Source organism: Neolamprologus multifasciatus, chromosome 9 (assembly GCF_963576455.1).
Source record: "Neolamprologus multifasciatus chromosome 9, fNeoMul1.2, whole genome shotgun sequence".
Classification (NCBI taxonomy): Eukaryota; Metazoa; Chordata; class Actinopteri; order Cichliformes; family Cichlidae; genus Neolamprologus; species Neolamprologus multifasciatus.
Window position 1 is genome coordinate 18,482,968 of NC_140447.1, and position 25,393 is coordinate 18,508,360.

At 43.4% G+C, this 25,393-nt stretch overlaps 2 protein-coding genes across 3 annotated transcripts in view; one reads left to right on the forward strand and one right to left on the reverse strand.

The window, feature by feature from the left end:
• Positions 1-1,249: 1,249 nt before the first annotated feature.
• drd3 (dopamine receptor D3) overlaps positions 1,250-25,393 on the reverse strand; it is a 42,344-nt gene continuing 18,200 nt past the window's right edge. Inside the window, exons 5-8 of one of the 2 annotated variants that reach the window (XM_085173030.1) lie at positions 11,036-11,229; positions 7,108-7,173; positions 3,948-4,317; positions 1,250-2,401 (exon numbers count right to left, since the gene is read on the reverse strand). In XM_085173030.1, coding sequence (XP_085029156.1) covers positions 2,205-2,401; positions 3,948-4,317; positions 7,108-7,173; positions 11,036-11,229 — 827 coding nt within the window. In that variant the 3' untranslated portion in view covers positions 1,250-2,204. The remainder of the gene's footprint in view (positions 2,402-3,947; positions 4,318-7,107; positions 7,174-11,035; positions 11,230-25,393) is intronic. The other variant, XM_085173031.1, reaches the window with a different exon arrangement.
• Positions 20,504-23,638, forward strand: LOC146511412 (uncharacterized). Its single transcript, XM_085173028.1, has 2 exons — positions 20,504-23,185; positions 23,280-23,638. Exons 1-2 carry the CDS (start codon positions 20,504-20,506, stop codon positions 23,514-23,516), a joined length of 2,919 nt encoding a protein of 972 aa, XP_085029154.1. The 3' UTR covers positions 23,517-23,638.

Here is a 25,393-nt window from a genome sequence, read left to right on the forward strand (position 1 = left end):
TGTAACAAATTACAAATTTTCTTTTAATGTTTAGAATTTGGCAGTTTTGGAAATATTCTAATTAGAGCATCTGGATCCTCCACATAATTGTAGATACTCAGTGAGCTCTTCATGTGCTTACTTTGACCTCAGGAAAAAAGAAGTCAGCTCACACAGACATCTTTCAACGTAAAATCAGATTACCATGAAATTGGATGAGCACGTACAATACCCCAAAGTGGTAGACTCTTGTTTTCTGTGACCCTGTAACCTTTCCTCTGGCTGCATTTTAAGGGACAACTTCAATATTTTTAGCATCACTACAGATAAAGATGAAACCCCATTAGCTTAATATATTTCATCCCTCCAGGAGTTTCACATTGTTAGATGTAATGAACATTAAGCCTCTAGAGTAGCGTCAGGCCTTTGGGGCTTTAGGTTTATTTGCAGGAGTCTGTTTTTTTGTTAATTGTCACTGAATTACAAGGAATAATCTGGAGGTACATGCACGCAGCTGGGCAGCATTTACAGCATAACCTTTAATTAAATTCAAATTCAATTAAAGAACAGAAGAGCAAATCCCTCATCTGATCACAGAGGAATCACAGCCTGTTTTAAATCCTGACAACAGCTCAACAAATGTCTCAGCACCAAATTATGTACTTTTTTAAAAGAAGGAAGGATTGCCACAAATGCCACGAGCTATTGATGTTTGCATTATGATGATTACAAACTGTATGTTCCGCTCATGTCCCAGCGTACATCCATAAATAAAAACATGCTCACACACTCACGCGCCCGTTTACACACCTTGTGCGTCATCATCATAACCGGTTTCAGCGGAACGACTCGATGGCACAAAGCGTCAGGGGAGCAGGTGTTTATGCCTGTCAGAGGAGTAGAGAGAGCCTGAGATGTGGGCTGAGAAACACCGACCCCCTTCTCCTTCCTGCAGCTTTCCATCCATCTCCTTTTTCTCCCCTCTATTCCTCCTCCTACAGTCATCTTTGATCCTTGTTCTCTCACTTCATTTCTTTCATTTTTGTCTTCACTCATTCCCACTCAGCCCCCCTTCTTCATCATCCCTTATCTCTGTTTTGCTCCCCAGACTCATCCTCTCTCTGTTTCTTAAATCTTCAAAATATCATGGTCACTCAGCTTGGCTCCTCCACGGTCCTCCCCAGAACTCTTTTATGCACCAAACTCTAATGGCATCTTTCATCACAAGTAACATTTAGATGTATGCACACATACATGAACCTGAAAAATGTTTCATCTATTTTTTTTTTATTTTATTGACAACATAATGCAGTAAATATTCGGTTGCGCAGCCAATCAGAGCAGCCAAGCAGGCAGCTCTGATGAAGTCACAAGGAGGGTTGCGGATAACTAGACAGTTGCTTTAAAAAACAAACAAACAAACAAAAAAAAACACTGAATGTCTCCACTCTGCATCACATTAAAACATCACACAATTCTAATGAATGGATGAATCCACACTGAGCACAATGTCTCCAGATCAGGACAATCTTCAGGAACCGGCGTGATGACAGAGAGCTGAGAGGAGTTAGTCCACACAGTGCGGTGGCAGTTGCCTCCGGACAACTGAGGCCTGCATCTTTGCGATCAATCTTTCAGCTTTAAGGATCCTTTTTTTTAAATTTTTTTTACCCCAGAGCCTTCACAGCTACATCGAATTGAAAGAGCGTGAGCGGAGCACACGAGTACCATCAATTAGTCAACACATTACATTAGCAGCAGGCTTCTGAACGAAGCGGCCTGCAGCTCTACAGTCAGTTTTTCAGCCTCTCACACTTCCAATAATCTGAAAGTACTGAATGGAGGAAGCGTGCCAATGAGCAGTACACATAATGCACAAGACACATCCACATGAAAGCCCAAAGCTTGTGCTATAAATAAGACTGTATGCATGTTTAAGTGTCATTTGAAGAGTCATACTGTTCAAATACAATCCCAGCCATGTCGAGAAATGAAAGCTTTAGCCCTCGTCGGAGTCCGAAAAATAAACTTCCTTCTGTATTTGCATTTATTGTACCCTGCAGTGTTTGTCCATTTCCGTGCTTCACCTTGGTGCCGCTGTGTAACTTATGCAGCACACAAAGCATGCACCTCTCTGGCCACCGTTTACTAAATGCTCTGCGCCGGACTTGTAGCGCGGGTGTGCAGCCTCATTTCCATTTAAATTTCCTGACGTGGCTCCTTCCTCAGCAGCTGAGGATCTTGATGAAGGCCCGTCTGAACTCGATGTTGAAGGTGGTGTAGATAACAGGGTTGAGGGCGCTGTTGACATACCCGAGCCAGGTGAAAGCACTGTAAAGTGCAGGAGGCACGTAGCATGTCCTGCAGTGGGTGTTCAGAATGTGAGTCACAAAGAAAGGCAGCCAGCAGATGAGAAACACCCCTGGAGCGAGCAGACAGCAGAGAGGTATGGAGAAAGGACAAAACGGAATTGAAGGTGTACGCCGGACAGAGTGGTGGGTATAGTAATAACATTTAAAATGAAAAGGAAGAGAAAAGGAGAGAAAGAAAACAGAATTCGTGTTAATCATGGTCACAGCACATGCTGGCTAAAACCTCCCTCAAACAGTTATCTACCAAAGCCTTTTTAACAACCCTATAATAAGTACACTGGGTTGAAACCTGCATCTGCAGGAACAGTAATGGTTTGTTCACAACAAACACAAAGCGAGGTTATGCTTTGTGATGCAGATTTGCGATAACAATTTAAATTTATTTCCCTCTTTGCACAGATGGGTGGGCACGGTGGCGGTTAGCACCACCACCTCGCAGCAACAAGGTCCTTGCTTTAACGCCCTCATCTCCCGGGGCCTTTCTATGTGGAGTTTGCATAATCTCCATGTTCCTCGGTTGGTTTCCTCCGGGTACTCCAGCTTCCACCCACAGTCCAAAGATATGCATGTTGGCCATAGATATGAGCTACATAAATGTGGCGTGCAGTCTAAAGTGCTTTGATTTGTCATTAAATGAAAAAGTGGACTATAAAACCCAGTCCATTTGCACTTTCTATGCAGTTAAGCTGCATTAAAGTGTCCCTTCATGTTTGGTGTGAACACAAAGTAGTGTTTCTCTGACAGTTTTGAAAAAAAAAAAGAAGAATAAAATAAAATAATGAATGGATTAAGCTCTACTTTTGTCTGCTCTAACGTAAGCTTCAAATGTCACAGTGTCTAACTACATAGTTTACTACCTGCAGATAAATACAGACATGGATAAATCTTCCACTACTGCCTTGTTGCTAGTGAGCAGACCTATGAGGACACTTTTAATGGGCCAATTAGACGAGTGGTTTGTGCGGGAGTCATATTGAAGTCTTACCCATCAGCGGCCATCAGGATACATTTTATTGTGTATAAACAAGACTGTAAATGCTGCATTGTAGCTTGAGCAATCATTAAATTCAAGCGCTATAATTGGTGTCTTGACATTGCGGTAAAGTTGTGGTCAGTGTGGATGAAAAAGCAAGGCTGGGATTGTCTTCTGTGCATGCGCCACTGGCTTTCACTGACACCAGTGTAATGTAATCGGGCACCTCTGATTACATTTTGTCAGTGAGATCTATGCTGTGTCAGAGCTAACTGGACCAGGCCTAAATAAGAAACCTGGCTGATAATTGGAGCGTGTGAAAGCTGTATCAGGAGCTACAGTGTGTGCGCTGTCTGGGCCGACAGTGAACCCGAAGCCTGACATTTCAGCTTGATTTATTGTAGTGCAGATAAGAAAAATATGCAGGAAATGCACACAGTGAGAAAAAACGTGTTGGTACTGTCCTGGGTATATGTGGCAGAAGAATTAATCATACAAATGTGAAAGAAGTCGAAGCAGAATAAATAACTCGGTCATATATCGCCTCTCTAAAAGCTGTTATAGAGTGTGTTACTGTGACATTTACACTTTCATTTCCCCAGCTTATCTCAGCCTCCACTCACCGAGCACAATGGCCAGCATCTGAGTGGCTTTTTTCTCCCTCGCGTGCATGCTCCTGAATCGGGGATTGTTGATGTGAGACATCGGCCGCAGTGATGTGTGCGTCTGCCCGTTGGACAGATCTTTCACCTCACAGCTCATCCTGACAGGAGGACGTTGGATCTGGCTGTTCTCGTCGGGGTCCCGTTCTCCCCGCTCCTCCTCTACATCCATCTCGGTGCGGCCACACGAGGCATGGCTGATGCTACAGTAGTTCTGCATGTCCACTGGGGGCAGCACTGAGTTCTCCACCGGCCCTGTCTTTGGGCGTTTGCCCCACAGGCATCCTGAGAGCAGGTTAGGCTTGGAAGGACCCGAGGGTTCTTCACTCTGCTGACATGAGACACGACACAGTTATTGACAGCTTGAAATCAATAAAGGCTTAATGCTGGGTTGGTGTGCTGGACGTATCAGGACAACAGTTTCGAGCCTGAAATTAATTTTTCAAGTGCTTCCACACCAATGCTTCCAACAGACAAACTGATGTGATTTTTCAAGGGGTTTACAAACGGTCACCGGTCCCTTTTTCAGGTACACCGAAACAGCTGAACTACTCCTTAATGTAAATATTGAATCAGCCAGTCACATGACTACAACTCAGTGCTTTAGAGGATGGAGACATGGCCAAAACAAACCTGCTGAACTTCAAAGTGAACATCGCGGGTGATTAAAGTTACTTTGAATGTGTAACAGTTCCTGGTGAAACTGGACATTTGTTTCATGGATGTGTTTTCAGCACCTCATTGAGTCTATTCCACTATTAATTAAGGGAGCTTTAAAGGCAAAAAGGAGTCCATGACAATATTAGCAAGGTGTATTTTAGATTATGTGATGTTTTATTGTGTGACTGGCACCAGGGAATTGAGAAGAGACATTTATTAACTGTGTACTTTTCACAAATTTGGATTTACTTGTGTGTTGGAAACTTTGCTAAATAAAACAATAATTAATTTATCTTATTATGGCCACAATGATTCCTAAATTTTGAACAATTTGTAACACTTTCAATTTCACAGCAGAATAGTAACAGTAAATAACCAGACATCCTAATAGTGTGTTCACAGATAGGAGGGCACGCTGCGGTACATTCAAGACCAGTAAAGACGCATGTAGGAGATCAGAGACAAACCAAAATCATGGTGATTTTTGGTCATACCCCCCAGTCCAACAAAACTGATTTAAAGCCAAAGCTCATCAGATTTTAAATTTTTATTGCAACGCAAGGCCATGTTATTATACTTGCACTAATCAGTGTCTTCATAAAGCACCAGATCAAATTATGTGTATGGTTATGTGATTTGGCTGGTCTGTCGAGTATTTTAGTGTTTCAGATCTCCCTATTGCTATTCCATTTGGTGCTTTGGCTAGCACCAAATGGAATAAAAACAAGCGGTCACCTCAGCAGATGGATCTACAGATTTTATGCCAGATGCACTCCTCGACACAACCCTCCCATTTATCTGTACTTGGGACCACCTGCCAGAGTGCAGTAGTGACCCTGATGCTGGGTTTGTGTCGTCTCCCAGGATCAAACTGGGGATATTTTACATGTAAGGCAAATGTGCTAACCACTGCACCACAGAGCCACTAGTATCTGAGCATCAGCTGGCAGACAAAGTTTCCATCTGGTGAACATATTCAACCATTTATTTGCAACAGAGACAGATGAAACAAAACCAGCTAGGCAGGATGAAGGCTCACTGGTTAGCACTGTAGCCAGACAGCAAGAGCCTGGTTTGTCCTGCCATTGAGATATATATTAATACTTCTTATCTCATTCTAGGACACTGTTGTAAAGGAGATTTTTCATCACAAAAGTTTCACTACCTGGTTTAAAAACAGATTAAAAAAATACATTTTCCTCTGTAGAGGGTAAAAACCAAAACAGAGGTTAAAGATTCACAATGAACACCCCCCAAGCAGCAGATGGCTGCCCCTCCCTGAGCCTGGATAGGCCAGAGGTTTCTTCCTGTTTAAAGAGAGTTTTCCTTCCCACTGTCACCAAGTGATTGCTCTAATTTATTGAATGGCTTTCTCTTGTAGGGTCTTTATCTTACAATATACAGTGCTTTGGGGTGACTGTTGTTGGGATTTGGTGCTATATAAATCAAACTGAATTGAAATACAAGTTTAAACGTTTCCGTGTGCCTGCTGAATGACTAAATATCTATTTGTTTGCTTCACCTCTCTTGACTAAGGTGACTATGTGCCAATTTTGTGTTTTCAGCTTGTGTTGCCGCCCCAGAGTATTGAAAACAACATTATTCCGGTTTTAATATCGTCATCACACTTCACTGCTCTACCTTCTATTTTCCCTCACCCCTCGTAATATCTATTGAGAAATTGCCTTTAGCTTATCCTCCTTAACTTCATGTGGAAAATATGTGAAGCTGAGAGCTAGGCTGCTCCGCTAAGCCAACAAAGAGGCAAATAAGACTCAGAAAAATGTAAAGTTATGGTCAATACATATCTGAAGGGCTCTTCAGATGGACTAAAAGTGTGCCCGACTCCAAGTTCAATAGTTGACATTCAGCACACGCCAGGAAATCCTGCTACATTTTAGGAGCTGTTTCATTTATCACTTGTACCAGCAATTACTTTAACTTTCCAAACCTGCGACAAATTCAATCTCAATTTTCCCTCTCCAGCAATAACACGTTTTTAAGCACTGTACAATTTGCAGTAAGACCACAAATATGAATGTTCATTATATTCTCAGCCCATCGCGCTTTTTTATTTCCTTGCTAATATGAATCCTCTGCCTTTGAATGCTGTGTGAATTTTGCAGGTGCTGAATTTTGCAAGTGCATCTCACGCAGTCTTTGCTCAGCCTTCTAGTGAACAGGTGAGACGAGGCAGGAAGCCACGCTTCACAATCACAATTTCTGGCTCCTTCTGTGACCCCCCCAGGCTGCGACCACACAGCCAAATGAGAAAAAAAATCCAATTTATCTGAATATGGTCATAGAGACACCGAGATGAAAAGCTAAAATTCATGCAACCACATTACAAAACTCCAACACAGTCAATATAAGTTACCTAAGCATTAAACAGTGATATATACGTTAAAAAACAAAAGTAGAGCAATAGAAAAAATAAAATCTGGTTTAACATAACACCCACCACTTTAATCCTTATAGGTGACAAGTCGTGCTTCGCTTTTGGAGTCTCTTCTTGCAGACAGGTCTCCTACGGGGATCAGAGGAAAGTTCAACAGAGAAAATAGTTTCCAGAGAAATGAACAAAACCCCGTCACCTCAACCCCATCAGTCCACAAGTGGAACATATTTGTGCTGTTCACTTCAAACTCATTGATCCATCTCTTTTCATCTCCCAGAGTGCTTTCATTAAAATTCAAACAATTCTCATTGAGCGTCCCCGACGCGGACTAAAAATCAAAAGAATTAGGATTTACGCCTGTTGTGCCTTCAGTCACTCTCCCTCCTGAGCCGAACGCTGCGCAGTCCAATTAAAGCTTGCTGCGAAAATAGAGATAGGTGCCTTTGAAACACACAAAAAAGACATACTCCTCCTTCATAGGAAACGTTTTTTCTCTTGACTCAGTAAGAGTCCTGTTATCTTGTTTAAAAACATCATTCCACCGTAGTTCTCTCAACCTGAACCCCTGCAGAGCTGACATCTTACAGCTGGAGGCCTCCACTCCTGGATGAGATTCCAAAATGGGACTGCACTGTTATCTAGTGTGAAAATGGAGGGAACAAAGGGAAACAAAGGGTGCAATGAACGCAGCCAGAATACTCAGGAAGCTTCTAGGTGTGGCAAAGCTATTCAAGTCACTGGGTTGAATTGTCTTTTTATACACCATAATTTAATAATAGGGTGCAGATGTATTAAACGTGACCTAATGTATCCTTGCCTGTGGTTATTAACATCCATCATCTGTATGATAGATGTAACTGGGACATGATTGAAAAACTGACAGCTTGTTGAGAGAAAGAAATGGTCTCATAATAGAGATTAAAGAACAATGTGACCCTTGTGCCTACATTATTATTATGAGGACTAAAATATAACTTAAGCTTGCTTTGTTTGTCAGATCCATCCATCCATCCATCCATCCATCCATCCACTTTTACTTGAATAAAGGTCACATGAACCCATCAGCGCACATTAATCAAAGTAAAACATTTTCACTGAAGTTACTTTAACTTCTTATTAATTCTCAGCTGCTTTTGCTATCCAACAAAACATGGAAATGTCCATATGTGTAAACAATTATGTCTATTTGCAATCCTGTGAAAAACTAAATAGACCCTCACTATCTTTATAGAAATTAAGCAGCAGCCAGGTGATGCTAATCAAATGCACTTGATTAAAGTGTTCCTCTATAAAAGCAGGGGTTGTGATAAGCTGATGTGTGGTGAAAACATGATCTTACAATCTTCCTAGGAGTGGACATCCAACCAGATTTCCCATTCAAGCTCATGACCAACATGTCAGGCTCTACAGGCCTCAGTTAGCTTATTAAACCTTAAAGGTCATCACAGTGCAATTAGAAAATGGCTAAACCGGTATGGGTTGTTTGGAAGAAATGCCAGGAAAAAGTCTTCAAAAAGAACATGCGGCAGAGCTTAGCTTTGCAAATTTGCATCTAAACAAACCACAAAACATCTGGAGCGATCTCCTTTGGATAGATGACACCAAATTGGAGATGTTGGGTCATAATGCAAAGTGCCAAATTTGGTGAAAAAAAACACCATATACCAACTGTCAAGCACGGTGGTGGCGGGACGATGATTTTCTTGTTTTGCAGACACAGACCAGGGCACCTTACAATCATTGAGTCATCTATGAGCTCCTCTGTATACCAAAGTATTCTAGAGTCAAATGTGAGGGCATCTGTCTAACAGCTGTGCAGCAGGACAATGATCCCAAGCACAGGAGCAATCCCACAACAGAGTGGCTGAAAAAAAAGAATCAAAGTGTTGCAATTGCAGAGTCAAAATCCAGACCTCAACCTGATTGAAATGCAGTGGTGGGACATTAAAAGAGCTGTAAAGAAATGAATGTCTGAAAATGAAGTGGAGCAACATCGTAAGGCAGAATGGGCCAAAACTCATTGACAATGACACAAGAGACGGATAAAGTCATTGTCATGTTCCCTGTGCCTCCCCGGCCAGCACAGTGTGGCCACAAGTGTTTGTTGTTTTACTCTCTCTCTGCTCCCCTCGCCTTGCTCTCTCTCTCTCTCCTACCTGTCTGCCTGGGCGGAGCTCTGATTGGGCTCCCGCCCTTGGCCCACGCACCTGCAGCTGATCTCCGGTGATTTGCAGCTCTTCTTAAGGCAGGGGCTCTGAGCTACTTGTTTCTGGAATATTGAGTAACTCTCGTTAGTATTGCCTGGCTTCATTGCGATTCTGTTGTTCCCGTGCTTGCCTTCGACTTACCCTCGTCTGTGTTAATAGGTTCTCCTGGATCAGCCCTTTTGTGACCCCTGGACCCCATGAGTGTGAGTGTGCAGCATGTGTGGAGATTGTTTGGACAAGGAGCGGAGCAAGTGCGAAGAAGTGTGTTTCCCCAGCCACCGGTGTGATTAATAAAGTATTGTTGAACCGTGCTTTCTCAGTCTGCGCCTGAGTCCGTTCCACCACCGTGACAGTCATAGAGAAAAGCACCACCTCAAGTTATTGCTGCTAAAGGTGGTTTCACAAACTACTGAATCATTGAAGTACTTGGATTTTTACAGCACTTCAGGGAGTCCAGCGAAAACTTTTTCTCACTGTCAACAAATAATTATGCATTCTTTTTGTTTTTGTTTATTTACTTTTTCATTCAGATTTTTTTAATACTGGGCTCAAGCTCAGGAGCCAAACGTAGCACAGATCTTCTGATTAAACTTGCTATTCAACAAGACATTTATTTAAGAACATCTGTAGTTTTGGGTTGACAGCTGCGTCAGCTGCTAATGAACAGAGTTAAACACACATTTACATTTCATCTTTGCCCGTGTTCATTCTGCACTGCATGCTGACATTTACAGAGTGGACTCATACAAAATCACACAGCTTTCTCTATTTTTCCAGTAATAATATTATATTCTACAGATTTCTCTGACATTTCCTTTGAAGCCTCTTAACTGCAACTGATTCAGCATATCAGAAGAAGACAGCTTTTCCCCGGGCACTTTTACAGTCTTTCTGGCAGCAGTTTTCTTGTTGATCACTGTGTATACATTTTGTACTCTAAAATTAAACAGTTATTAGAGTCTAATAGAGTCCCCCCCCCCCCCCATTAGAATCTATCTAATTGTAAAAGGGTCCAAAATAAAGGTGAGTTGTAATTCATTATCAGTGCATAAAATTGGTGAATGCAAATAAGTGAGTGAGACAGAATTTGCATGAGAAAGATGAATTTGCTGTGAGGAAAATACACTTACAATAAATCAGGAGCTAAATAACAGTTTTCCAGAAATGGAGCACAGTGAATGTGAAAGGTGTTATAATAGTATAAAAACTGGTCTAGCTGCCCAGTTATTATTTTTGACATCTTAGGTTTGATATATGAAAGAAAAAGAAAAAAGAAAGGATGATGTGTTTATTTTGCCCTCAGCAAAAATAATTCAGGCACCACTGTGGCCCCTTTATACTCTGACGTCTATCAGAATATCTGTTCTTTAATGTGACATTTATAGAATAATTAAATGATTTTGTGGAAGCAGGAACATGTAGACCAGAGAAGCAGAATCCCTCACAACCCCATCGGCAAATCACACCCTGGTCAGATGATTATTAAATCATTAGAACAGCACATCTACAGTTCTAAACATCATGAGCTCATTATAAAAGAGCCAAGGCAATCTCAGTGTAAGTAATCAAGTGAATCTTATTGTTATTCATAAATGTTTGGAAGATTTTGTGGCTTTTTATGACAAGGTCAAAAACTTCTTCATGATGACCATAAACCCCCAAAGCTGCTCCTCTAAATAGATTTTTAGAATCAATAGATAATTATTGTTAAACGAACTATCTCATAAAGCATCTTTTACTATACCGTGCACCACTAAAAAAACTAATAATGGAAACCGACTCACCACAGACGGTGGGGTGGAGCCTGGCTGCACCTTTCCACTGGCCTGTCCAAAAGTGATCCTCTTCCGCCTCATCCTGAGGAAGACGTAGATGCGGATGTAAACCAGCAGAGTGACAATAAACGGCAAATAGAAGGACACCACAGAAGAGTAGATCACAAAGTCGGGGTTGGAGATGGAGCACACCAAAGGGTCGTCTGCAATAAAAGCAAAATATCATTATGGAAAACAGCCTTAAAATTATAGGATAATAAAAGAGACAAACATCATCATTCAAAGCTGACTCTCTGATCCCAGAGTATGCTATCAATCTTGAAAATAGCCTTGATAGTTTGTCCTCTTTTCATATAATGCCTATATACCGAACACATGCTATACCCCAATAAATACCAGCAATAAATTCAGGATAAGAGACCACTTCATATAATAAAGGCTGTATATAGACAAATTCTTCATCCAAAATCATGTCACCCGTATAATTAGCATGAAAATAAATGAAAAAAAAAAAAGCTGCAGTGAAATGCATATCACATGTCTGTGGTGGTATGAGCTTCCTGAGCGATACCTCAGTACACAGAGAAGTGGGATGAAGGATGGATAGATACAATCTATTTGGTGCCACTCTCCAAACTACCTTCAGCTGCTAGACTCAGAGTACTGATTATTTCTTTTTTGTTTGGGAACAAAACAGATTTGTCTGTTTGAGCTGATCCGTGTCAGTCGATTACTTCAAAAGAAAGACGAAGGATTTCAGACCTAACAGGACCCCCCCACCCCACCCCGGTCTCCGCCCCTGAGTGGTCGGATTCCTGCAATAAACAGCCATTGTTTCACTCTGGCTATAAGTAGACTAAACTTAGTGCTTGCATGTCTGTGATTTGCTTTACATTGTGTTTCACTAATGGTCTTAATTGTGTGTGTTCACTCATGCATCTGTGTTGCTGCTGGCTATTGAAATTAAAATAGCTGCTGGTGACGTTGTTCATATTTCGTTATTTAGCTTCAAACTATATGTGATTAGGCTTTACAGCACATCTTCAGTGTTGGAAAACACAAAGGATTTTTAACAATAAACAAGACAAAGGCATCTGTTTTCCACTTGAAGTAACCTCATCCAATCAGACTGCAATGCAAACAATATTTTGAAAGGACAAAACAAATATTTGCTTTAATTTTCTTTTTAACTAGAAAAATGTGTGACAGAGCAAACAAAGTTGCAAAGTTTTTTCTTAGAAGGACTTCCTACAATAATTAAAAACAACAAAAGAACAAAAATAAAAACCAACCATAAAACGAGCATGAATACATAAATACAAAAATCTAAAAGGATCAAAAGCAAAGAAGACAGGGATAAATAAACAAGTATTAAATAAATAAAACAGCCACTTACCAAAGATAAAAAAAAAGTCCTCCAATGAAACAGTGTATTAAGAGGAGGTTTAATGGACATAAATGATTCAATCAATCAAGTGCAATCTTTGAAGTAGAGACGAAAGTGTAGAAATAAGAAAGTGATTTCAGTGACTTTGATTGTGGCGTGGTATTGCAGAAAGTGCTGATCTGCTGTGCTAGTGTACTACCATCTCTAGAGTTTCCTGAGAATGGGCCGAAAAAGAGAAAATATCAGTGAGCTGCAGTTCTTAGGGTGAAATGCCTTGTTTATGCCAGAGGTCAGAGGAGAATGGCCAGACTGCTTTGAGTTGATAGCAAGGCAACGGTAACTCAAATAATTGCTCATATAACTGTGGCAGATTATATGCCACAGACGATCTGTCTATGGCACAGATCAATCAACCGCTGATCTGTCTATCAGCGGTTGATTAAAGCATTAAAATATTTTGGCAAAAACTCAGGATATAAATTAAATATCGTAAAGACTCAAGTACTCTGTCTGAATTGTTTCCCCAAAGAATCAATTCAAAATGAATATAAACTAAAATGGGACTCAAATAAGATCAAATATTTAGGTGTCTATCTAACTAGTGAAATAAGTACACTATACGAGGCAAATTATGTAAAGATTAGTAATACAATCCAAAAAGATTTGATTAAATGGGCTCCGCTTGTCATGGACCTTAGCTCAAGAATAGAGGTAATAAAAATGAATGTGCTTCCCCGACTACTGTATCTATTCACTTCATTGCCAGTCCATATACCCAGTGTTGGGTAAGTTACTTTAAAATAGTAACTTAGTTACATTACTAGTTACTTCTATCAAAAGTAACTCAGTTACTTCAAGTTACTCGTTACTTTCAAAGTAACTAGTTACTAGGGAAAGTAACTTTGGTTTTACTCAGAATTCTCTTGTTAATGTGTTGCTTCCATAACTTTGCCAGTCTTCTAGCTTGCTTACTTGCCAAGTGCACTGTGCCACCTGCCAATAGAAAGGAAAAGATAATGTGCATATTTCCACGAGAGAAATCCCACACCCGGACCATCATTGACTGCTGCCATGATTCTAGCCTACGTCACAGCATCATGTGCGCCTTTTACATCCAACACAAAAACTGCAGTCGTGGTGCTTTTGATTGTACTCAGAACTCGGAAATTCTGCCTTCTGAATAGGAAGATGTAGGTAACACCAGACTGCATACAGGGCTGGACTGGGACAAAAAATCGGCCCGGGCATTTTGACTAGAGACTGGCCCACCATTATAGGAAAAATCATAAAGCCTTTGAATGAAAACAAACACTGTTGTGACAGTGATGTTCACTGTTTTGATGGTATATTTGCATCAATCTATGAATCGTTTGTTCGCAAGATTCAGATAATTATTTTTTAAAAGCTAGACATTTTAAATTAGAATAAGAAAGAAAAGTATTTCTTTGTGCCCACCTTTCCCTGTTAATGCCCTACCTGGACCCCTGGCAAAACTTTGCTAGATCCGCACCTGCACAGTTACCAGCTGTCAGCTACCTAAAAAAGGATCCTGGGGTTATCTGTCTCTCAGAAACAGTTCATAATTTCCCTTCAACTCATTCATGTCACCTAAAAGGTAAACCTGTTTCTCCATCACCTGCTCAGCTCTGATGATTCAGTAAGGACATCTCCTGGTTTCATCTTCATGTTTCCCTCTCACCAGATAACCAAACCGACATCATGACCAGCAGCTTTTTTGCAGCTGTGGCTCCAGCAAACATCAGCTGATAGTAGAAATTAATATTAAATAAATTCTAACAACAGCTGATCAAGCTTAAATGTGCTGCTGTTGTTTAACGTGACATCCGCTGGTTTCCTCTTTCTGGCGCAAAGTGGGCGATAAACAAACAAGAGAGCCGATCAGCTGATCATTGATCAGTTTTCATGATTGAAGTAGAAACGGGAGAGGGAGGGAGGAGAATGAAAGAAGAAGAGGCAGCTGTGCAGCAAAGACACAGAATAACTCCAGCTTTGTGTCTTTTTCATTGTAGCTGAATTACGGGACAAACTGTTCCTTTTCATCTCAATAAGAAACGCGTAATATTTTCTCTGAATACCAGACGGGACGGTTGGCAACTCTAATAACTTATGAACAAAATAAAGTTCAACATCATTAACTTCATAGCACCCACCCAGCTGTATAGAAACTCCGTCATGCTAGCTAGTACGCAGTACGGAAAAAGTCAGCACAACGAAAATAAACTCCACCTAAACTTGGTTTATATCTGACCCAGATAGACTGCAGGTCATAACTTCTTACCTGAAGTTCAGTTCACACTTGGACCGGCGGCCGCCTCGGGTCTCTTTTCCTTCTACGTCCCCTTTCCCTCATCCACCTGCTGGCCTCCACCACTTGCTAATGTTACAGAATCTGTGGAAGCTCCACGATAGCCACCACACGAAGTAACGAGTAACGACCCTATCTAAATCCTAGTAACGACTAACGCGTTCCTGGTTTTGGAATAATAACTAGTTACCGTGCTCGTTACCACAATAGTAACGTAGTTACTGTAACGCGTTACTTAATAACGCGTTAGTCCCAACACTGCATATACCAGATGCACAATTTGGTAGATGGGATAAATTAGTTAGTAGATTTATTTGGAAAGGGACAAAGCCAAGAATAAGATTTAAAATACTCCAATTAAGAAAAGAAAAAGGAGGACTTGCCCTGCCGAATTTCAAGGAATATTTCTATGCGGCCCAGCTGAGATATATTGTTTACTGGTGTTCACCGGATTACACCTCAAAATGGAAGCATATGGAGATAAATTATTGCTTATCATGTCATCCACAAGCAAGATTGGGAGAAGAAACTATCCAGTCTACGAACACAAATCTCATTACTGAATTCACTATTAAACTCTGGTGGATTATAGTGAAGAAATATAGAATTATAGAAGACTGTAAATTGCTGATTTGGCCTGCATATTCTCGAAAATTCCAAAGTGGACAATGGGATAGTACATTTTTAAGATGGGTCAATAAAGGAATTACAGCAATGTGTACATTAATAGACGGGACAACATTCAAATCCTTCGAGAATCTACAGAGACAATTTGGACTGGATAAATCAGATTTATTTAGGTATTTTCAATTAAGACATTTTTACAATACAGAAATTAGGAAGAAGTTTTTGAGAGAAGGAAGCCATATAATAGAAATAATAACAGGTGCATATAAAAATCCTCCATCAAGAATTTTATCGAAATTATATAATGGCCTGCAAAATTTGAATAGGAATGAAACATTATATATCAAACAAAAGTGGGAATCGGAATTACATCTTGAGTTGTCAGAGGATGACTGGCGATCCATATGTCTCACACAGCATAATTCCACTAGTTCTAGACGATGGAGAGAATATGGCTGGAAAAATGTGATTAGGTTCTTTATTACTCCTTATATCAAAAGCAAGCAGCTGAAAACACCCCAACAATGCTGGAGATTATGTGGAGACTGGGACGCCAATCATTCTCATGTGTTTTGGAAGTGTAAAAATATCAAATCTTACTGGGAAAGCATTGCGGTAACAATGACGAAAGTGCTGGGGTATGACGTGCTGTGTGAGGCACGAGTAATGTATTTTGGAATATGGGAAAATGTAAGAAAGGAGGACCATTACTTGTTTAAAATTATGTTGTTGTCAAGCAAAAAGGTAATAACAAAAAACTGGCTGAAAAGTGACCCTTTAAAATTGGAAGAATGGACTGATGTAATCGAGGACATATATATAATGGAGAAAATGACCTACACTTTGAGACTGAAATCCGACAAACACCGAAAACAGTGGACAAAATGGATAGCTTATAAGACTCATTCAGCCCCATAGGGCAGGGACCTCTCCTCGTTGTTGTTGTTTTTTGTTTTTTTTTTTGTTTTTTTTCCCTTTTCCCCTCTTCCACAGATTGGGTATCCTTTATTTATTTATTTATTTAGTGTTCTTTTTTTTCGTGTTTTTGTTTGCATGTACTATAAAATTGGAAAAAGTACAAAATAAAAAGTAAAAAAAAAAAAAAAAAACTGTGGCAGATGGCCACCCCTCCCTGAACCTGGCTGTGCTGGAGGTGTCATCCTGTTAAAAGAGAGTTTTTCTTTTCCTCTGTGGCCAAAGCACTTACTCACAGGAGGTCATATGATTGTTAGGGTTTTCTCTGTTGTATTATTGTAGGGTCTACCACACAATATAAAGCGCCTTGAGACGACAATTCACATCGAGTCACAGAAGATTTGAAAAATGTTGCCTGCTCTGATGAGTTTCAACCACCTGAAAGCATCCATACAATGGTGGTGTAATTTTCTTGTCCCATTTTTATTTTTTTATTTTTTTTTTTATTTTTTTTTTACCAAATATCGATTCATATGTACTCCACATTCACCAGATCTCAATCTCTCCAGTAGAAAACCTTTGGGATGTGCTCGAACAGGAGTTTGACATCATGGATGTGATGCCGAATCTGAATCTGTGCCACGATGACTTAAAGCACTTCTGAAGGCAGAAGGAGGAACCAACCGAGTACTAGCAATGTGTAACTAATGAAGAAGCAAGTGAGTGTGTCAGTGAGCATCCAGGCATGATCGGGGTTAATGAGTGCTTATAGTAATTTAGAACATGTCTAATTAATGCTTTAATAGCAACATTTTAAAATGAGGAAAATAGCAAGCGGCAATTTATTGTAAGTGTAATTTTAACTGGAAGAAGTAAAAATATGAAATTTAAAGGCATCTATGACCTAATCAGGGGCAGACAGAAATGCACACAAGCACATGAGTGACGAATAAGGCTCAGCATAAAAACAACTGTCTATCTAACAGGCAGATAGAAATTTGGGGGCTGATGATTTAAAGTTTTGACAATAAAGAAGGCTCTATGTGAAAATCCAGTGTTGAGTGCACAAAGGTAAACAGAACCGCTTTTGCAAATATCAGGAAAAAGTCTGTTGTGGGATTTCTCTTTAGTGTATTGTCCTTTAATGTATTGTCTTGCTTTCATGTTACCTAGTCTAGTATGGGTGGTGGGATTTCTCTTTAATGTATTGTCCTGATGAAATGCTTTCATGTCACTTAGTTTAGTATGTCTGGTTCACACCTTATTCACGCTGGGAAACAGACAGTGAGAAACTGGTGAATGTCTCCCAGGATGGGGAAGCTCACACAGGAAGGCTTGACCCCAGAGTGGGGGAGATTCACACAGATGGTAGAGAGTCTGTCTGGTTAGAGCCAAGGTGTGAACTGAAACTGTAAAAGCCTTTTGTTCTGTGACTGTATAAAAAGGACCTGAACTGTTCATTGTCAGAGACGACTTTCAGTGCCCCCTGACTGACGTCCCTCCTTATGCATGAGATAGCTGAAATAAAGGTGTTGTTACAACTCATCGTGTCTGCAGGACTTGGTAATTGAAATTTCCACAACAGTTGGCGCTGTGAGCAGGGTGATCCAGTGTTCTCGCTGAAGGACGGCTCTGTGACGGCTGATCACCCCGAGGTAACAAGACGCTTCGGTCCTGCCAGCTGTTTAAAGCAAAGAGAAAGGCAGAGTTGCGGAGCCTGTGTTTCAGCGACCACCGAGATCACCTTGACGAATCGAGGGGAAACTCCTGCAGAACGGTGAGCTGTATCTACCATTTATACAAGTCACGAGAGTTTTTTGTCTGGCAAAAAAGGGGGAGAACGCCTGCCGACCCCGGAGTTCGAGTCTCCGGGAGAAAAACCTGGTGGTGTGAGGCCCCAGGCTTGTGTTGGGTACGGCCCATCACAAGGACATTGGCTCGAGCGCGCTGTTGGGGAGAAGCCGGCCCAGACCTGTGTTCGGTCCAAGTACGTCACAGGGACAGCAACTCGGGTACACTGTCGAAATCCATTTCCGTGTACTACAGTGCACGGAGTGGCGGTGTTCGCTCCTTGGTCCGTAGAAGGCAAGGGCCTCACGGGGGACGCCTCGTGTAGTAAAATGGGATCTAGATCCAGTAGATCGGCAGACGTTCCACCAGGCGGCCAGGGACAAAACTCAATATTTGACTGTATGGTTAAAAATGGGGAATTGGGTGTATGAAATATGTTGTTAAGTGGAAAAAAGTAAACGGGTTTCCTGAAAAGGGATCGCTGAGTGTTAACCAGTTAAAGAAAATAGAGGAACAGTTGCGGGAGGAAGAAGCAAAATTATTGAAGAAAGGGAAAGTTAGGACTGTAGATCTGCGTAGGGTAAGCGATGAGAAGGAATGTTTGAAAATGTGGATGAGGGAAGCAGAAAGGAGAGAAAATAAAGCAGCTCTGAAAGAATTACCTAGAGAAGTGCGTGGAAGGGAGGCTGATGCAGAATCTGCCTCAGCGCCTCTACCACCTCCGTATAACACGGAGAACAAAACATCATTTCCCTGTTCACGCACTGTCTGTGCTTCCCCAGTACAGGCTGTTTTGCAGAGCCTGAAAGCCGATGCGGACCTGGACTCCTTTCCCCCCATATCCCGCTCTGCACCACACGACTCACCGCCAGAAGATGCCAGCGCCAGTTCAGCGACTGAGGAGCGGCAAGCCCGCCAGGAGGAAGCGGAAAAAATGACACTCAGACCCAACAGAGGGCCGAGAGAGGCCCTCCAAGCGCACAGTCACACACGGAGCGCGTCGCGAGCTGGAGAGATGAAAGAGAAAACACAGGGATGGAGGAAAGAGAGAGGAAAGTGGAGAAGTAAGGACAGCCGCCATGGATATTACGTCCTGCCTTTTGCCGCGGATCAGCCTGAATATTGTCCCACTGATGACGACCGGGACGATACGGAGAGTGCAGACAGCAGCGAGGAAGTCGAAAACCTCCAGACTGTGCGGAGAATGCGGAAGTGGCGACAGGCAGGAGGAGAAGACCTGCAGCTCCCGATGGTGGAAGTGGCAGGGCCCGAGGGACCCATTTTAGTTCACAGACCCTGGACACAATCGGACATTGCTGACGCCACAAGTCATCTACCTGACCCTCTCATGTCGGGGGCAAGGTTCGGTGAGCAGCTCCTAATTTTCTGCCAAGAATATCGTCCCACAGGTCAAGAAATTAGACGCGCAGTGGCAGGCAAGCTGAAACCATGCGACCTGAGGAGAATATCACCTCACTTGCCTGATCCTACGCTGAGGATACGACACCTGACCTATGAGCATGGCGAAAACCGTGAATATTGTACTGCAGTAACCCACCTGATGGATAAGCTAAAGGAGGTTTTCCCGGATAAGGTGGACATGTTAAAGATTCAAGCTTGCAAACAAAGAAAGGAGGAATCTGTGGATGATTTCATACATCGCATGACAACTGTGTTTGAAGTTAATGGTGGAATACCCAAAGATGACATGACGGGCGCCTCCGCCTCCACATATGAGCACCATCTCTGCGGCCATATTTTCCGGGGACTGAGACCAGATGTGGCAGCCGAGGTGAGGAGTTCATATGTGGGAGGAGAAGATGAACCTCGGCTAACGGAACTGCGACGCCATGCACGCCATGCTCAGAACCACCTTGACGAAAGAAAACGCAAGAAAGAGGAAAAACAGAGCGCCGACCTCCACAACGCGGCCTTAACGCTGTACAAGACTGCAACGAACCCGCGGAGTGACTTCCATGGTAAAGGCAGCTGGCGCGACCGAGCCCGGGGAGGAAGACGTGATCGAGGACGCGATCGACAACGACGACAGTTTGGAGGAGATCCAGATACCTGTTTTCTCTGTGGTGAACATGGACATTGGAGGCGAAACTGCCCTAGATACAGCCACCCTGGGGGTGACCAGCATCAACGGCAAAGTGACCAGGGCCAGCAGTGGGTGCAGGCGGATTGAGGCCGGGGGGAAAGGACGCCAGAGTACGCTTCAGGCTGTGGTTTGCCCACCTCATCAGAGCAGGGAAGTGAAAATCACACACACATACACACACCCACTGATGTAGAAAGTGTTTTACACACAGACACACACACTTTAAGACAGCACACTTTTGAGCATGTAGAGCAGATTTCTTTGTCACCAGTTGGTACATATGTACATTTAAATACTGCGCCTTATAAACTACTGCCCTTGTATAAAATGTTAGTTTGTAATCAGGAAGTAGAATTTCTTGTAGATTCCGGGGCCACCCACTCTGTACTACGCTCAGATTACCTCTCACCCCAGCCCGTGCTGGGTGAGAGGTTCACTCATTCTGTATCAGCATCAGGAACTATACAGAGAGAAACTTTCACCGTACCCCTGTATTGTGTAGACGGACAGGGTAGAAAATTCACACACGAGTTTTTGTGTTCAGACCTGTGCCCGGTCAATTTGCTTGCAAGAGATTTGATGTGCAAACTGAAAATAAGTTTAATCTCCTGCTATAATGGCATCACAATCACGCAAACTGACTATGATTATATGATGGTGAAATATGACCCCGTGACTCCAGCTTTCGCTTACGGGTGGAAGCTGGAGGAGGGGCCGCTTGTTACAGAATTCATGCAAGCGACTCGCAACTGCATGCCTCCAGATGTCTGTTTTATGGCTCCTGGGGAGTTGAGTTGCATGTCTCACTTTTCTCTGCATGGGCCTGATGACAGTTATGAGGTAGAATGGTACAGAACCGAGAATGATTTGCTAACTGTGAAATGTATGTTTTGGAGCTCCACATTTGCTGCGCTTGCGATTTCTCTCACCGATGAGCAAAGAAACATGTTTACTATGGATGCATCCGTCCCACATGTCCCCCTGGCAAAAGCTCACAGCTGCCAGTGGGAAGACATGGGAGAATTTATGCACCGGTGCTACCGCGCTTGCGATTGGGAGACTACAGAGAATCCCACAGTACTGTTTTCTCGAGAAATGAAAGCCTACAAAAAGACCATGACACGCACAGTCCAGTGTGTCCGCTCAGTTGAGCTAGTGAACATAGCTGTCGCACACTGTCTGTTTCAAACGACACCTCCTCTAAACTCCTCACACCCCCTGCTGACAGAGGTGCCTGACGGCCTGTGGGCCTCATCTAAGTATGATGTAGGCCTGATTACAGATTGTGAGCCAGTGGTAATCACTCCAAAGTCCTCGTTTAGACCATGCCAAAGACAATATCCTCTGAAACGGGAAGCCATAGAGGGGATTACTCCTGTGTTTGAATCCCTGTTAAAGGCCGGAGTAATTATCCCATGCCCCACCTCTCCGGTTCGCACTCCATTATTCCCTGTGAAGAAAATCAGAGGACCTAATGAACCTGTTGAGTGGCGGTTTGTGCAGGACTTACAAGCTGTGAACAAGGCTGTAATCCCCAGAGCCCCTGTGGTTCCGAACCCCCACACCATTTTGGCCCAAATCCCATCTGACGCTATGTGGTTTACTGTTGCTGACCTGACTAATGCATTCTTCTCTGTTCCAGTTCACCCAGATAGCCAGTTCTGGTTTGCTTTTGAGTTCCAGGGAAAGGCTTACACATTCACTCGGTTGTGTCAAGGCTACTGTGAGTCCCCCACGATTTACAATGCCGCCTTAAGAGACTCCCTGTCAGACTTGATCCTCTCCGAAGGCACAGTGTTACTGCAATATGTCGATGATCTGCTACTGTGTGCGCCCACACAAGAGCAGTGTCTGGCAGATTCTCTCACTTTACTGACACATTTGCATCACAAGGGCCACAAAGCTAGTAAGTCAAAACTGCAGTTTTGTAAAGAGCAAGTCACATTCTTAGGGCATGTGATTTCTTACAACTCCCACCAGATTTCCTCCAAGAGGGTGGAAGCTGTAATGACCATTCCAAAACCTCTCACCAAAAAACAGATGATGTCATTCCTAGGAACCACATCATACTGCCGCAATTTCATTCCACACTACTCCTCTGTGGAAGCCCCACTCACTGCACTCATTCATGGTGCAAGTCTGTCAGCCAATGATCACATTTCTTGGACACCAGAGGCTGAAGCTGCCTTCACTTCCTTAAAACAGCTGCTGCAAACAGCTCCCGCTTTAGCGCTTCCAAACCCATCCAAACCATATACACAAATGGTGGATGAAAAGAATGGTTTCATGTCCTCTGTTCTTTTACAGCAGCATGGTGATTCACTTCGCCCGGTGGGTTATTACTCTTCCAAGCTTGACCCAGTGGCTGCAGGACTGCCTGGATGCCTACGAGCAGTAGCTGCGTGTGAGAAGGCCGTGCTCGCCTCACGTGACATTGTAGGGTACTCTCCTCTGACAGTGCAGGTACCCCATGCAGTTTCTCTCATTTTGCTGGAGCAGAAAACTTCACACGTTTCTGCAGCTCGTTGGCTCAGGTACTCTTCCATACTGCTTGACATGCCCAACATCACAGTGAAACGATGCACAACACTTAACCCAGCCACTCTTCTCCCCACGCGAGAGGATGGTGAACCACACAGCTGCACTGCTGTATTGGGTGAAACTTGTACACCTCAAATTGACTTGTTAGATGTTCCCATCGACAACTCTGACATAGTGCTATATGTAGATGGCTCCTCCTCACGTGATTCACGTGGAACTAACCGGGTAGGTTTTGCTGTGTGTTCTGATCATGCCACTCTCGTTTCAGGCTCGTTGCCCAGACACTTCTCAGCACAGACTGCAGAACTGGTGGCGCTCACAGAAGCCTGTAAACTTGCGGAGAGTCAGTCGGCCACCATCTACACCGACTCTCGCTACGCGTTCGGTGTGGTGCACGATTTTGGCGCCTTGTGGAGGCACAGAAAGTTCCTGAAATCTGATGGCAAGCCCATCCTCAATGCTAACCAGGTAGCAGCGCTGCTAGATGCCATCCTTCTGCCTGCTCGCATTGCTGTAGTGAAGTGTGCAGCACACACAGGTAAAACTGATTCTGTCTCCCAAGGAAATGCCGCCGCCGATGCAGCAGCCAAAGCAGCAGCCGAAGGAGGCCTACCCTTCCAACTGGTCTTGGCACCACTGTCCACACCCAACCTCGCTGATCTTCCTGCTGTACAGTCATTTGCCTCCCAGCCAGAGAAAACTCTCTGGCGCAAACATGGCTGCACACTGGTCGAATCTGTCTGGCGATCTCCGGACGGCCGCCCATGTCTACCTAAACACTTCTTCCCCTGGTTTCTAAAATGGACACATGGGTTAGACCATGCGTCCAAAGGGGGGATGCTACAAGCAGTAACATCGCTATGGTTCACCAAAGGGTTTTCCACAGCAGCTGAGAGGTATTGTAAAAGGTGTCTCATTTGTGCGACCAACAATGTGGGACGCCCAGTACAGGTAAACACTGCAGCACACCCCCCACCAGACATGCCTTTTGACCATCTAATGATGGACTTCATTGAATTGACACCAGCCGAGGGAAAGAAGTATTGTCTGGTAGTAGTGGACATGTTCTCTAAGTGGGTAGAAGCATTCCCCACTAAAAGTGCAGACAGCAGTGCAGTGGCAAAAGCCCTCCTGTCAGATATCATTCCCAGGTGGGGCATCCCGGAAAAAATCACAAGTGATAATGGTACTCACTTTGTGAACCAGGCATTGAAGGAAATCAGCAAGCAACTAGGTTTCAAATTGCAAACACACTGTGCATATCACCCACAATCTGGAGGTGCTGTGGAGAGAATGAACAGCTCCTTAAAATCCAAGCTGGCAAAGTGCTGTGAAGAAACTGGCCTCACATGGCCAAAAGCACTTCCCCTCGTGCTGATGTATGTGCGCACGCGAGCCAGACCTCCAGCACACCTCAGCCCTTATGAGGTGTTGTATGGACGACCTGCCAGAGTGGGGGCAGAACCCCCCAAATGGACTGGCATATCCACAGAGTTGTGCAACAGCGAAATGATTGTGTACTGTCAAAATCTCTCCAGGACTCTCTCGCAGGTACACCGAGCAGTGAAAGCAGCCCTGCCCAGGCCAGCAGAAGGACCCCTGCACCCGTTCAAACCAGGGAACTGGGTGTTAGTGAAGGACTTCAGGAGGAGACACTGGAAGGCGAAGCGGTGGCTGGGCCCATTCCAAGTCCTACTGACCACACAAACAGCGGTAAAGGTTGGAGAACGAGTTACTTGGATCCACGCCAGCCACTGTAAGCTGTTTGGAGGAGAACCACCCAGAACGGAGGAGCAACTAGAAAAGACAAACGGGGCAGAATAATCCCCGCACCTCATTCAGGTAGTGGGCAGTCTACCCTCTACCTGCAACAATGCGACAAGCCAGGAAGCACCTCATCACTGGGGTAGCTCTGATGCTCTTCAGTGGGCTGATGGTTGCCCTCTGGTGGAGCCTCTGGAGAGAGCAGCAGCCAAGCACCATGCCAACATCCAAGGAGGTTCGTGCAACAGAAGGAGCAAACCACGAGATGAGAGACAAATGCCTTACTGAGTATGGCGGGTACATTGAGCTACACTATACGTATGCAACTACCCAGACTTTCAGTTTTGATCTGTGCAATGTGATAGACTGTAAAGGCTATAATGAAAGCTGGAGAGGTTATGATGTTTATTTGTGCATATTTGGACATGGCGTTCCGGGATACCAGAAGTGGTGTCCAAGTTGGAGTTTTGTGTGGTGGCACTCCAGGCCGGGGTACTGGGGAGAACAGGCAAAATCAACAGAGGGTAAGATGAAAAGTAAGAACAGTTTTTCCTTTGTTAGAGCCCAATTGGCGACTGGTACCGGCCTGAACCCATTACTGCTAACGATTAAGAACCTGAATTGGAACCCATTTTCCAGGAGACCAAACTTCCCAGGACAATGCCACGACTCCAAAGAAGACTCCTTTTATTTAATCATAGGAGTGGACCAGGCCGGTGCAGACACAATGGGCATAATAAAGATTAATCACAGTGGCACTGACAAGAGAAAGCGAGTCTCCCAAGTTGCAGCTTCCCCTATTGCAGGCTGAAGATTACACTGAGGATAGCGAAAGCGAGGATGATTGTGATGAGTGAAATTATTTTCCTGACACTGTAAGAATGATGCATATTGTGAAACCTTTTGAGTGTG

Coding starts and splice junctions, on each gene's coding strand:
- LOC146511412 (XM_085173028.1), top strand. CDS start 20,504: ATGTTAGTTTGTAATCAGGAAGTAGAATTTCTTGTAGATTCCGGGGCC. Junction 23,186..23,279: donor CCATCCTCAATGCTAACCAG/GTAGCAGCGCTG, acceptor CTGTCTCCCAAG/GAAATGCCGCCGCCGATGCA.